Source organism: Morus notabilis, unplaced genomic scaffold, assembly GCF_000414095.1.
Source record: "Morus notabilis unplaced genomic scaffold, ASM41409v2 Scaffold689, whole genome shotgun sequence".
NCBI lineage: Eukaryota > Viridiplantae > Streptophyta > Magnoliopsida > Rosales > Moraceae > Morus > Morus notabilis.
In genome coordinates this window covers 490,096-505,514 of record NW_010358342.1, presented here as the reverse complement: position 1 = coordinate 505,514, position 15,419 = coordinate 490,096, and the positions used below count along the sequence as shown (strand labels likewise).

Genomic DNA, 15,419 nt, shown 5'->3' with positions numbered 1-15,419 from the left:
TATTTCGATTTTGAGAAATGGTATTGTCACTTGTTATATTTATTATTTGATATGTAAATTTTATTATATTATTTTTTATTTAATAAAATATACATATAAAATAATAAATACAGTGATAAAGAGGGATAAAAAGAGTGTCCTAGCATTTTTCTTTTTATTTATCATCCTTATGTATCACGACGTGTGTGGCAATAAAGCAGAAGAATTTCAAAACATAAAGTATGGTAGTTGTCCTTACATTACTATTAGCGATATAGATATAGCATTTGCCAAATTGAAAAGACTGTAAGCAAAACAGGAATATGTGTTTGTTTTAGTTTTGATGGAATATTACACACAAAAGACGTCCAGCATATCAATACAAACCATAGATATTCCTCGGTTTATTTCCTACGTACATCTTGTTGGATTTCTCTCAAATGATTGGGAAGGAAATCACTCATATCAACTAAGGTCTATCAATAAAGCAAGTATAAAAGTGTTTCTTGTTGGATTTTGTGTTCAATGCCGTATCAGCTCTGGTATAAGCTTCAGAAGGAACGAGAGTTCACGTTGCGAAAACTGAGGCGTCGTCTTGACTCGAGCTCTCCTTTCCGTTTCCACTTCAAATGAGCTAATTTCTTCACCGTCATCGCGGGGTTGGTTGTAGTTCGTGATCGCCTCCGTGATCTCTTGAACAAGGTCCACAATAACTCCATTGATGCCCATTAGGTGTTGCATGTATACTACCTCTGGCACATTACTAGAAGCAGGGGGAGAAGTCAATATACTATCCATTGCATCTATTTTAGGATATAATGGGCGCGTTTGGAACTCATTCTAAAATGATTTTATTTTTGTATGAAAATGAAAATGAAAACGTCTTCAATCTCAGACAGAAATCATTTTTAAAAATGCGTGTTGGGATTTATTTCCGGAGATTGTTGAGATTTGTTTCCCAATTTGTGTATTAATTCTAATCGTATTTGATTGACATTATTTTGGAAATGTTTGCCTGGTTGATTGTGTTTAAAAATAGATGTGCAGCTGGCTAGCTTTTTATGAAAGGTTACTAAAAGATCTGGAAACTTGTTTTAGTTTCTATTTTTATAAGTCAACTATTGATTCAAAAATAGAAAATTGATTTGATTGAGATTTCATAGCTGGATGATCTTCCTATGTCGCCTAAGAACGTGTCCAGGTTCGTTTATCAGTTTTGGGAAGATTTTAGAATGAAAGGAGATTGATTCGTCTGGTTTTGAGAAAGTTGGCCGTAACAGCTATGTTGCAGTTATTGTTGCAATAAGGATCTGCAACAAATTTGGTTCAGCGAATTAATTGAAGATGTGTCAAGCTATTCACAACTTACTTATTTATTGAAAGTGTCCATTAAGTCTTTGTAGGCCTTTTGATGAGTTTTTACTGGGTTGTGAGACATGGGTGAGCACTTGTATTCAAAGAGATGATTTGAGTATTTTTCGGGAGAAAAACTTGGTTGGAGGGATACCAATGTTCAAAAGTCGAGGGGATCTCGCTGCTCAAGTCAATTAGGAAATTGTAAGTTCATAGGCGTCTTCTTAGAGAGGGAGTCTCGGGTAGATTAAGTCCAATTGAATTGTAAAAGAGCTCTTAGTGGATTGTTTATCATCTGAGCGTGGCTCCGCGGAGTAGGGTGTTACCGAACCGCAATACCATTTTTCTCGTGTTCTTTTATTTTATGTTTTTGCATTATTCATATTGTCTTATAAAGTTTTAAAAAACTCAAACTGGTACTAACAATTGGTATCAGAGAAGGTCACTGACGTGTATTTCGGTGAGGTCCTAGTGTACTGGTTGATTTTGCATGAATCGATGTCTTGAGAGAATGAGGATTTGTGAACAAACCACCGCTTCTGGAAGGTGTCAATTACCCCTATTGGAAGGCTCGCATGAAAGCTTCCATTAAAGCTATTGATGAGAAGGCATGGCGATCTGTCTTAACCGAAATGACTCATCCAACAACTAAAGATGATGAAGGCAATACCGTCCCTAAGCTAGAAGAGAAATGGTCCGGCGATGAGGACAAGCTAGCAAACAGTAATTCAAAAGCATTGAACGCCATTTTCAATGCTGTGGATGTTAATCAATTTAAATTGATTTCCACATGTGAGTCTGCTAAAGAAGCTTGGGATATTCTTCGAACTGCACATGAAGGTACGGATGCTGTGAAGGCCTCAAAGCTTCAAATCCTCACAATCCGCTTTGAACATTTACGAATGGAGGAGGATGAGTGTATTGCTGATTTCAACTCAAAGCTTTGTGATATTGCTAACGAAGCCTTCGCCCTTGGAGAAAAATATTCTGACGCCAAATTGGTGAAAAAGACCATGAGGTCACTTCCAGCATGTTTCGCTTACAAAGTGACAGCCATCGAAGAAGTAAAAAATGTGGAGAAGATGAGACTTGATGAACTCATAGGTGTTCTTCAAACTTTTGAGATGAACTTGAAGGATAAAAAGAAAAGTAGAGGAATTGCTTTTTAAGCAGATTATGATGATATGTCCACCAAAGATGAGAGCGACGAAGATGAGGACTTGAGTGAGTCTCTTACTTTACTCACCAAAAACTTCAATAAGATGATGAGAAAGATCAACAAGAAAGGGAGATTTGGAGAGAATTCAAACAACAAAAATTCTCAAAAGAAGAATTTTAACTCTCAACAGTTTGAAGAGAAGAAAAGAAAGAGAATACAATACCGAGAATGTGAAGGATTCAGACATGTTCAAGCGGAGTGTGCAAACACTCTCAAGAAGAGAAACAAGGCTGCCATGACGTCTACATGGAGTGATGATTCGGATGAAAGTTAAGAGGATGCAGATGATCACATCAGCAATTATGTAGCTTTCATTGTAATAAATGAATTCACGGATAAAAATTTATTTAGCACTGATAATGTTGTTACAGAGTTTGTTGCAACAGCGTCTGCAACAACCTCTGGTGGAATTGTTGATGATACCGATTTCGAGGATGAAACTGAAGATGATAGTGACGATGATGACCTAAGCCTTGGGATGATTCATGAGGCTTATAAGAAGATGTACAGCAAATGGCTTGTTGTTTGCAAACGAAACAAATCACTTGAAGATGAAGTTGGTGTCTTAACAAAGGAAAGAGATGACTTGAAGAAGGCTGCAACAAATTATGAAATCTTGACAACAAAGCATCAAAGAAAGCTTGCTGAGACTAGACTCGAATTGGAGCAGACCCAGAAGAATTTAAGGATGCTAAACTCGAGCACATCAAAATTGGATCACTTACTCTCACAACAAAAAACTTGTGGTGATCATTCAGGCCTTGGCTACAAGGGTCAATAAATTTCTGGGAAGACTGTCTTTATGAAAGGAGCCACTAGTACTATGACACAGTCCTTTAAGAAATCTCGGGTAAGATCAGACAAGAAGTTTGTTGCAAAGCCTATTGTAACAAGACAAACAACAAACATGTTCGTTCCTATATGTCACTATTGTAATTTACTTGGCCACATTAGACCTACATGTTACAAATACTTGAATGCTTTAAAAAGAGGTATGATCATTAATCCACCAAATTTTACATACACAAGAAGGATACCTAAAGCAAAGATTGATGTGGAAAATAAATTTCCTAGACGTGTGTGGATAAGGAAATCTAATTTAAGGTGTCATGGGGCTTATACTTCTTTTAGAGCATGTACTACTAACTCTGAGTATTGTGGTAATGGTCACTTCAAGCTTTTGATAGGTGATAAAAGTAATATGCATCGGAGAATACCATATTCAAGGGGAGTAAGACTCGTGGAGGATTCAGGGGGAGCGATTTGCAAAACTCAATGAATTGGAACGTGATTTGCAGGGAGGTGTTGCACAGTTTCTAGATTTTTTGGCTTATTTTTGTCAAAAAGGGGGAGTAAATAGTCTAGTAAGTTTGATTTGTGCGGGTTGACTTTACAAAAAGTATTGTGTTTTAGTTGCTATTATTAGTTTTGCCAAAACAATGCCAAAGGGGGAGATTGTTGGGATTGATTTTCAGAGATTGTTGGGATTTGTTTCCCAATTTGTGTATTGATTCTAATCGTATTTGATTGGCATTATTTTGGGAATGTTTGGCTGGTTGATTGTGTTTGAAAATAGGTGTGTAGCTGACTAGCTTTTTATAGAAGGTTACTAAAAGATCTGGAAACTTGTTTTAGCTTCTATTTTTGTAAGTCAACTATTGATTCAAAGATGGAAAATTGATTTGATTGATTCTTGATTGAGATTTCATAGCTAGATGATCTTCCTATGTCGCCTAAGAACGTGTCCAAGTTCGTTTATCAGTTTTGAAAAGATTTTAGAATGAAAGGAGATTGATTCGTCTGGTTTTGAGAAAGTTGGCCGTGACAGCTATGTTACAGTTATTGTTGCAACAAGGATCTGCAACAGATTTGGTTTAGCGAATTAATTGAAGATGTGTCAAGCTATTCACAGCTTGCTTATTTATTGAAAGTGTCCCTTAAGTCTTTGTAGGCCTTTTGATGAGTTTTTACTGGGCTGTGAGATATGAGTGAGCACTTGTATTCAAATAGATGATTTGAGTATTTTTCGGGAGAAAAACTTAGTTGGAGGGATTCCAATGTTCAAAAGTCGAGAGGATCTCGCTGTTCAAGTCCATTGGGAAATTACAAGTTCATAGGCGTCTTCTTAGAGAGGGAGTCCGGGTAGATTAAGTCCAATTGAATTGTAAAAGAGTTCTTAGTGGATTGTTCATCATCTGGGCATGGCCCCGCTGAGTAGTGTGTTACTGAACCGCGATACCATTTCTCTCGTGTTCTTTTATTTTATGTTTTTGCATTATTCATATTGTCTTATAAAGTTTTAAAAGACTCAAACTGGTACTAACAATGCGTTTGGTAATTTTATCAAGAGATTATTTTTAGTATAAAAAATCCATTAATGTTTCTTTCTCTGCTCGAGAGAGGAGAAAACGAAAATAAAAAATGAAAAACAACTAAAAGTCATTTTTCATTTCTCTCTCATTTTACACTAAACTAAAAAATCGTTTTCATTTCTGTTTTTTGTCTTTATTGCGCCAAACGCCGTTTTGAAAACACTTTTATTTTTTTCTCAAAAAACGTGAAAAATAAAAAATGTGATCGATTCCAAACATGGCCAATGACTCCTCAATTTTCACTACCGATGCATAATGACGCAATAATAAGATCCTATCAAATTGTTGTGATTTAATATAAAAAGTTCATCGCATTTTTTTTTAGGAAATAATTACGGATTGAATAAAGACTTCAGAAAATCTAAAGCAAGATACATGAAGAATTGGATTTGAGAATAGATTATATAAAGAGGTTATGAATATCTATGGCTTACTTCAATTGGCCGTAGGTTAGAAGCTTCAGTTTGGACTCTTTGATTCTAGATATTGCCCCTGGATCTCTAAAGATAGCTTTGACTTCTGATACAATTCCTTGCAAACCACCTTCCAAGCACACCTTGATGGCTTCTTCCAATGAGTTCCTTCTGATGTCTGCGTAAATCTCAGACCCTCCATTTGTAAGAAAAAATACCTGTAATATTATTGCAGAGCCAAAAAAATAAAATAAAAATAAAACTTATAAGAAATAGTCATTATAATTTAGAACGAAAATGGTTGCAAGAAATAAAACTTACGGGGTAGGTGTTCTGCATTTTTCTGATCAACAAGGCGGCGTCAGGTTGAAAGCTTGAGAAGATGATCGGTCTATCGTTAGCGAACTCATTTATAACCTATTGAATGTCAATTAAGAAACACTGACATTAGGAATAATGATATTGTAATCACCATTAATCTGAAATGAAGAATCAAGGTCCATTTACTTTCAATATGGCTTGAAGAATGTGTGTGAGTTGTTCCTCCTTGTAGACTATATTATCGTCGAACTTTAGTTCGATATTAAATCCCAAAGAATGCTCAACTTTCTGAAACACCTCTTGCAATGTGCATAGAGGGTCATCCTTTTCCACCTTCCACTCAAAAATCCTTCCATCTTTTGTTTTTCTGAAGAGACGTTTTCCCACCTAAATGTTCAATTCACCAGTGTATACAAGTTATAAATAAATTAACAGTAACTGAAGTTTTACCTATTGATACTGCACAATTTTAAACCGTTAGATTTTTATTAATCTCTATAAGTTCACCTTTTATTTTATTTTATTTTAATGTACATGATTTTAATATGATCTGATGTTTAGAATAAGATAAATAAACAGATGATTGATGATTACCATTTGAGGCTCTTTCTGTGGCCCGTATGAAAGAAACTCCTCAAGAGTAATGTCTGAAATTCGTTTCTCAATAATGACACCCTAATTCCAAATATCAATTAAAGATAGGCGATTAGTGTTTGGAAGAGAATAAGTTAAGTTGGTTTTAAATAATGTAATCTAATTATCATATATAAATAAAGGTAATAAAGCACAAACCTTGTCCTGAGTGAGGATGAAGTTGTCATGGAAAATGACTGGACAGTCATCTTTGGTCACCTACAAAATTAGGTTTTTGTTTGTTTACAGTTTCGTCGTAGACTAACTTGTAAACTTAATTAAACCCCGAAAAAAAACTGTATTTATTTTAAGAAATTAACCAATATTAGAAAGACACAGCGGTGGGTCCAATATATTTATTATTAATTTATGAAAAATCCAAAAAAAAAATAAAAATGCCTGAAGTGTCTGGAGATGTCTTATAACCGTTACTGGAAAACCCGCCAAAACAAATAAATAAATAAATAAATAAAACGACAGCCACAGAAAAACATAGACGAGGACGAAGTAGATAAGGTGAATCAAGCACAGTATTTACAAACAAACACACTTAATCCCAACTTAGCGTCGGTCATATAAATTTTACTTTTTTACACAATTTTAATTGAAATTAAATTTTTTTAAAAGTCTAAATTTAAAGTGTGTTTTCTAATTATTTCGATCTATATAATTCTAAATCTATTTCTCTCTATAAAAATGTCTTATTAAATACAAACTGATGTTTTTAATAGTTTACGTTGTTGTACGTACTCATACCACCTCTAAATACGTGCATCTCTTTGAAATCTGAATTTCTGTTTCTACTTTCTTTTTTTTTTTTTTGAACATTCTAAATTTCTGTTTCTGACAAAATTTCAGAACTTCGCGGCGAATGGCGACGCATTCCACCGACCCACGCCACCACGTGCACTCTCACCAACTCTTTCTCAGTTTTTTTCTTTCCTTTTTTCTAGATTATAATAATTGAAGAAATGAACGATTAATGATAATTGAGAGGGTTGATAATCAATCAGAAATGATTAACAAAAGTTTTTGACTGACCTGAACGTCGAATTCGACGAAATGGATGGGGAATTTGGCTGCGTTATTGAAGGAGAGAATCGAATTCTCTTTCAAGAATTTCATTCTTTGATCCGGCGAGTAAAGCATGTTCATCCCGCTTCCCCTGTGCCCTATCATCACCATTTTCATCTCATCATCCTCACCTGCATTATCATCATCATCTCCCACTACTTCTGTTTTTTCTTCTTTTAAAAAAAAAAAAAAAAAAAAAAAAAAAACTTTAAATGAGAAACGAAAACATCATTATATGAAAGAAAAAAGACATTCATGATTAATAAACTTGATTAAATTACTACTGACCTTTGGAAACGATGGAAGAAGAAGAATGAAGGGGATCATGGAAAGCTGCATTGATATTATGATGATGATCGAGATTGTTTTTAATGGGGACGTCGGGGATATGGACGGCTTTGATCAGAGCCATATTGTTGTTGATTTGGTGCTTGGCTGATCTCTTGATGATCAGAGCTGGTTTGGGCTTATTAATAGTACTAGTAGTAGTATTGAATAGCTCTGGGATTGGGATTGGGATTAATAACAGAGAAGCTTCTGCACTACATGTAAAACAATATGAGATACTTGTCATCGTCTTCTCTCTGTCACTTTCCTCTTTATTTGTTTGCTTCTTAATTCACATTACTTTTTAGTGTTTTTTTTTTTTTTAACCTTTTGTTTCTTTTCTTTTTTAATGTCTGTGATTTTCAAGAAAGAATATTCGAGTTGGATATTCCATCTATGGGTGGCTTATGAATTAATTGGTTTTGAATAGTGATCGGCTCTCTCGATTGTTCTTAATTTGCAGCAGAAAAGAAATCAGCAGATATTTCCACCTTGATGCCTTAATGCTTGGAAAATTCAAATGGAATATGCTCCCGAATATCTGAAATCCATGTCCATCACTCGCGCCACAAGTATCTATTTTTTTTTTTCAAAAATAGTAAAAAATAAATCAATATGAAAAGTTTAAAAAAGTATATATGTTAATTTTTAGTTATAGAAATTAATAGGTCATAACTTGTTAAATTATAATCCATAATCAGATAAGTTATAAATAAATTTATCAAGTTATAATTCATAACCAGACAAATTATTAACAAAAATCGTGAGTTATAGACAATAACTTATCAAGTTATGATTCATAAACAGACAAATTATAAACAAAAATAATAATTTAACATATTTATTAACTTATATAAACTATTAACCTATTAATTTTAATTCATCTCAAATCTTAACCTATTTTCCTCTTTCTCCCTTTTCTTTTTTTCTAATACAGTAATAATGTGTAATGTTGTACCATTAACTTTTCAAACGTAAATTGACTTTCAAAAATACAGAATAGCCAACGAAGACCAAGAATAGTTCTCATTTCATTTCAAATCCAGCAAAATCTGGATTGACACAGACTTTTCCTTAGCAACACCAAAAATTATATACATACAGTTTTAACTATTGAAATCAATCAGTGGTCAACATCAAATTGTTAAGGTGTCAAAAGGCCGATTATGATAAGCCTCAAATTAACAGAACAGAACTGGTACTTCCTACTTGGACCACTACCAATTCAACATTCATGCATTTCAAAGGTGATATTCATCCACAATGCATTAATTTTCTGTAATTCTACATTTCATTAAAAGAAAAATACTTGACCACTTATGACTGAAAATCTGATTGACAGAATTTTACTTTTATTTTTAATCAGAAGAAGAAAAGAAGTAACAAAAAAGAAAAATTGTTGTTTTTAATCAATAAATTTTTTAAACATTTCTACTGGATTATCTAAAGTCAAAAGCAGCCCATTAAAAAATTCTGCTAAACAGGCTTCAAATCGTTCTGAGTGCTCTTACTCATGAATTCCACTTTAAGTTGTGGTAGTGGGAACTGGGATGGGATCCCACTTTATATCAAAAAATGTCACATGGGCTGCTATCTTTTTATAATAATTAATCAAAATGCTGGTCGGTATTAATTATAGCCTTTTTCTTTTAAGCATAATTTAACGCTTCGATCTCGTTCATTTCATCGATTTGAATTTTACTATAGTTAAAAGCTCTCAGAAACAGTCACATTTAACTTTTTTGTTACAGTAAAAAGCTTTCACATAAAGTCACATCTCAACTCAAATTAAAAATTCAAATCAGCAAACTAAACGGATTCTAAAAACTCGACTTTATGGAACTGATCTGAGTGGATGATCAGCATCAAGTTTGTTTTGAGTTTTTTTGTGACTCAAAAAAGGAGTGTTTGCCTCTTGTATTGGACTATTACTTAATCAGCCAAGTGTTTTGGTGGGGCACTATAATTAATTCGAGACTTTATGAGGCATAATTAATGCCTCTTGAGTCTAGTCTATGTATGGCATGAAAAAACAAAAATGGTATTTGGACAACAAACATCTTTTTCGTTTAACTTGAATTTTGATTTATAGAACATCATTTATCACCATCATTCTCATCCTGATCCACTGAGATAGATGGGCCTTCTTTTTTTTTTTGCCCCCTAATTGCATGCAATAAATATTTGGAAATTTAAAATTTTTTCCAAATAAATTGAAAAATTGTAAGCAGAAAATCAGCTGCTCGTATGAGAAAGCCATTTTAATTACTTAACATATATTTTCAGTGATTTCTTTGGCCTCTGAAAAAGTTACTGCCTTTGATATTTTATTTTTAGGGATAAGATAATTTTAGTACGTTGTGTTATAGTGAAACATGCTTTTAATACCTTGTTTTTTTTATAGTATTAAACCAGTACTTTAACATTTTCAAAAACATCATTTTTTACTTTGAAGTTTATTTTTGAGATATAAAATAACCTTACTACCCTTTTATTTAATTAATAAAAAACTAATAGATCTAAGAAAAGAATCATGAACTTTTTTATTTTATTATTTTCTTTTAAATATTTTAATATTTTAACATATTTTCATTTTTTTAAATACTGGTTTCTATTTAATTGATAAAAATAGTAGTTTAGACATTACATATCCTAAAAATTAGCTTAAGGGTATCAAGAAGATGCTTTTAAAAATGTTAATGTATCATTTTATTATTATAAAAAAAATGAGGTACCAAGAACTTCGCTATAATACAGGATATCAAAATGATTTTATTCCTATTTTTTATATCGGTACGTTGCTGGATCTAGGATTTGTTCTCCTAAAACTTGGGAAATTGGACTACGAGGGGAAACATAAAGATTTTGTTGTTTGATTTACAACTAATGATAAACGACAAAAAAATTCAAAAAACGACAACGCCTGAAAATGGACAACATTCCACGGCTCGGACTTCCTTCTCGTGGTCCGCAGACTTGAGACGGGCACGGTTTCTGCGCTGTTAAGGACAGCGTATCTTATGAGCGATGATAAAATGTAAACGACAGGAAAGCACAAAGGATGATTCTAAAACGACAAATTATTTTGAAACAACTTCGTATGCAATATGAATAATGAACAAATAAAAAACGCCAATGTAATAAGTAGAGTTTAGATAGCTTCGTAAAAACGGCAAGACCGGAGAAGGACATTAGAAACTGAAAAACAGCTATATGTAAGAAACGAAACATATAGTGTAAATGACCAAAAATTTGATCGACGAGATTAAACAAACGACTATCTTTTAGACAACTTTGTCAAAATTCGAATGGCATTAATCTCGTAAAAACAACGTCGCCTTTAAACAAAATAAGAAACTATAACCTCCTAAAATCGACAACATAATAAGGAAACGGCAGCAACACATACACCACGAATTTTTTTTTTTTTTTTTCAAAACGGCAAGATCATTGTGAAACGCAGAGATGGAAGAGATTAACACAGGAACAAGAAGCAAGCCTTCCTTTTTTATCATTGTGATATAGGGGATGGAGAAAGTGGACAAAACAGACTTGAGACTCCTATTACAAACGACGAGAAGTGTAGGTGATTGCTTCTTAAAAAGCAATGTATCTTAGAAAACGACATTCTCATCCCATGGTTTGAGCTCAGATCCTAAAATTCCTTCTTTCTTACTCTATTGGAATTAAGTCCTTCTCATATGCAACGTCCAGATAACGAATTCTGTTCATTACAACTCGTATAATTATGCTCGCATATTTTAACAACAATGAAATCTTAAATCTTATATGTTGCCCTCAAACTTAGTGAATGTTCATTTCACGAAGAAAAAGAGGGAAAAAAAAAAGGATTTTAGGAGTTTCTAGTTTTGTATTTTTATTATTGTTATTATTATCATTAAAAAAATCCTACGGATCATTAAATGATGAACGACAAGGGGAGTTCCTATTAGACCTTTTAATAAGGACTGCCCAACCCGGCCCATACAGTCCGGACTAGTGCTGAAATTTTAGACGGGCCGCCCGCGACCATAAAAAAATCTAAATTTTTATCCGATTATCGAGCCCGAACTGCCCGACCCGACCCGAATTTCCCCTTGGACGGGCATCGGGCAGCGTTTGGCTGCCCGTTACCCGACCAAACTGCCCAAAAATTTTAATATTTTTAATATTATATTTTTATATTATATATATATATTACAATTTGAAATTTGAAATGAACACATGAATTATATAAAAAAATTATTTCTTTATTGATTTTTAAATTTATAATTCATGATTGTCTCATTAAAAACCTTACCAAGAAAAACCTAATTGGGATAAAAACTTGGTAAGAAAAAAAGAGTATAATCATTGTGGGGCGAATTACAAATTTGACGAACTTACAAAGTCTATACAAGATTACAATAACACTATATAAATTAGAAATTACAAAGTAAATAAATATTTACAAATTACAATAATAAAATTTAATTTGAAGCAAAGGATCGTCTTGAAAATTAAAAGTTAATCTATTAAATTCGTTGATCCATTCTTGGCTTGCCGGTGAGATTGTATCGTGTAAGCGTTAGTCGGAACGATCCCAATCCTTGATGCACACTAAAGTTTCAACAATATCCTGTTGCAATACGTTTTTCCGTTCTTCAAGTATTCGGCCGGTTGTACTGAATGCTTGTTCGGCTGCAACAGTGGAGACCGGGATCGAAAAAATATCCATTGCCAGTCGTGTTAGGATCAGCCAAGTTAATGCTTATGCCCTCCACCACTGAACCAAATCAAACATTTCACTAATGTCTACAACTAAGCCCTTACTCAGGTACGTCATTAACTCGTTGAAGCCGCCGCTGTTGCCGCCACCTCTTGATGAAGATCCACTCCCAGATTCTTCTTGACCTTGAGTCATCGTCGTCTTCTTCTTCTTCTTCTTAGACAACCCAAAAACATTCAAGAATGAATGCAGATTGTTGTCTCGTTGTTGCGGTTGTTCAACATGAGGTGTGTTTTTAAACCTACTTTCACAAGAGATATAGAGAGAAAATATTTTTTCGCTTATAATAGGAAATTGTTCAGTAGTGTCAATAGCTAAAAATTCACCTAAGTTATCTAATCCACTTTCTAAACCTTCTAATTTTAATCTAGGATCGAAAATGACATCGAAACTATACAACATGAGTAATTTAGACCAATATTTTTTAAACTTCTTTTCCATAGAGGTGATAGGAACTCCTAAAACCTCGTGTGTCCTAAATTCACTAAATAAAATAGACATTCTTAAAAGTTCTCCTAACGCTAATGGTCACGTTGGGTAATAAGTTCCACTAAGCTTTAAGGTAACTTCGTGAAATCTACCTAAAAAGTTAAACAAGAGTTCGGCAACTTACCAATAAGTTTCATCTATAAATCCTGGTCCTAATTTTACACTAACATAATTTGTTATAGCATCTTTTATAGGGGATGCATTGTTCAAACATTTTATAAGTGGAGTTTCATCTTATGAGCATATCTAAGGCTAATGCTCTAGGATTTTGATTACATGCTTGTAGAAATCTAAACCAATCTTGTATTATTTGATTACTACCTTGAATTCAAGTAATGTTATCTCTAATTCTTTTAATATGACCTGACATTGATTTTAAACCTTATTTTACTATTAAATTAATTATATGACATGCACAACGTTGGTGAAATATATCATTATTACCAAATAAACTTAAATCATTTTTAAAAAGTTATATTGCTTTAGTATTTGCAGTTGCATTATCTAATGTTATGGCCATTATTCTATCTCTTAAACTATATTCATCAATGACAGATAAAATTGTGTTATATATTAAATTGATAGTATGTGATCCTATAACACATTTAAAACCTAAGAATCTCTTATCCAAATCAAAACCTTTATAATAATGTACGGTTACAGCTAAATAATCTTTGTTGGTAACGGTGAACCAAATATCCGCCGTTAATGCAACGCAACCACCAGTAGAATGTAGAAGGTTGATTAATGCTTCCTTTTCTTGTTTATATAATTTTAATGCATCTTTCCTAAGAGTAGCTCTAGAAAAAAAATTGCGTATTAGGATTATATATAATTTTAATATAACGCTGCCAATTTCTTTTTTCAGTAAAACTAAGTGGTTGATCTAATGTGGCTACTAATCGTGTCATTTACATACGATCAACTTGCGGATCGTATTTTCACGTGCTTAGACCGCTGGTTTGGCAGTCAAATGATAATTGTGTTTGGCGGAGATTGGCTCCGCCTCCTTGCTTTTAAAGACACTTTTCAGAGTATCTTCTCAAGTGTGTAGTGCCTTGAATAGTGTTACCTTATAATTTATCACCACAATATTTACATTGAGCTATGTATTTAATGTTACTGTTATTGTCGACCTTCTCGAATGTGTTGAAGTGCTCCCAAACTGCTGAGGTGCGCTTGCATTTCTTCTTAGAACTTGCAACACTTGCACTAGCACTACCGCTTGTCTCTCCTCCACGCCCACCAGTGCCACCACCACTACGTCCACGACCTCTAGCACATCCACCAGGGGTCGGATTTGCAGTTTCCTCAACAACTCTTTCCGTAGTTAAATTGCCCTTCTTCGATGTTGAATTGGGCATCAATGAGAATATCACCACCATAACCAAAAGAAGCCATTATGAAAAATAAGAGAGATTAAGAGCGCTTTGAGAGATATTGAGAGAAATCGAGAGAGATTTGAGAGAGATTTGAGAGAGTTGAGAGAAATTGAGAGAGAATGAGAGTTTTTAGGTGAGAAAAATGGTTGGGGGGAGGGGGGTATTTATAGGAAATTTTTTGGCTTGAAAAAAAAAATTTTCCCCAAAAAATTCGGTTCCAATGGCTAGTAGAATTTGGGCACTCGGGTCGGGTCAGGTCGGGTAAAATTTAGGCAATTCGGGCAACAGTCAAAAAAATAGCCATTGGGGTTTGAATTTTCGGGCAAAAATTGGGCGGTGGTCGGGTTGGGTAAAAAAAATCCGTTGGGTTCAAAATTCGGGCTAACGGTCAAAAAAATTTGGACATATTCGGGCACCGGGAAAAATTCGGGCTAACGGTAAAAAAAATTCGGGCAAAACTCGAGCAAATTCGGGTTACGCCGAAAGATTAAAAAAAAATCCAGCAGGCGGCGAGGTCGACTTCGGCAGCTGCAGCGGGCAGTCAAAATTGATTTTTTTCAGGCTACCCGAGCCCGTGCCCAACCAAATAACTCGGACGGGCGGCGAATGGCACTACCCGCCGCCCGAAGTTGCACCACTAGTCCGAAGGAAACTACGGGCTGAGCTTGCAAATATTTTGGATAAGTTTTAAAAATATTCCTTAAAATCGAGCCCCGTTTATTTTTACTCTTTAATATTAACCTATATATTTTTACTTTTTAAATTAGAGTTTGTTTTAAAAGGATTTTTTAATAAATCAAGTATTCGTATAATTTATAATTTACACTAAATTTTTATATAACATTTGGCCTAGCCCGAACCTGTAGGCCACATTATGCCATATTGGGTTAAAGGAGCGGGTTGCGGGCTATCCCTTGATCTATATTAAAAGAAAAACAAACATAAAATTAAGAAAAAAAAAGAAAAATACAGAATTCACTCTTAAGAGTATGAGCACCTCATTTTTTTTATTAATACTTTTTTATTAGTATAGTTATTTGATTAAAAAAGTTATTAATTAAAAGTAAGGAGTAAAATTTTTCACTCATA

General features: G+C 33.8%; 1 protein-coding gene across 2 annotated transcripts; it reads right to left on the bottom strand.

The window, feature by feature from the left end:
• Positions 1–232: 232 nt before the first annotated feature.
• Positions 233–8,006, bottom strand: LOC21400487 (glycerophosphodiester phosphodiesterase GDPD1, chloroplastic). Of its 2 annotated transcripts, none has more exons than XM_010092384.2 (8): positions 7,653–8,006; positions 7,332–7,537; positions 6,450–6,509; positions 6,252–6,332; positions 5,844–6,044; positions 5,658–5,753; positions 5,358–5,554; positions 233–742 (listed from the first exon to the last, which is right to left on the bottom strand). In XM_010092384.2, exons 1-8 carry the CDS (start codon positions 7,936–7,938, stop codon positions 502–504), a joined length of 1,368 nt encoding a protein of 455 aa, XP_010090686.2. In that variant the 5' UTR covers positions 7,939–8,006; the 3' UTR covers positions 233–501. The 2 variants fall into 2 exon arrangements, with proteins under 2 accessions (XP_010090686.2, XP_024017623.1); XM_024161855.1 differs by having other exon boundaries at positions 7,332–7,534.
• Positions 8,007–15,419: the final 7,413 nt, after the last annotated feature.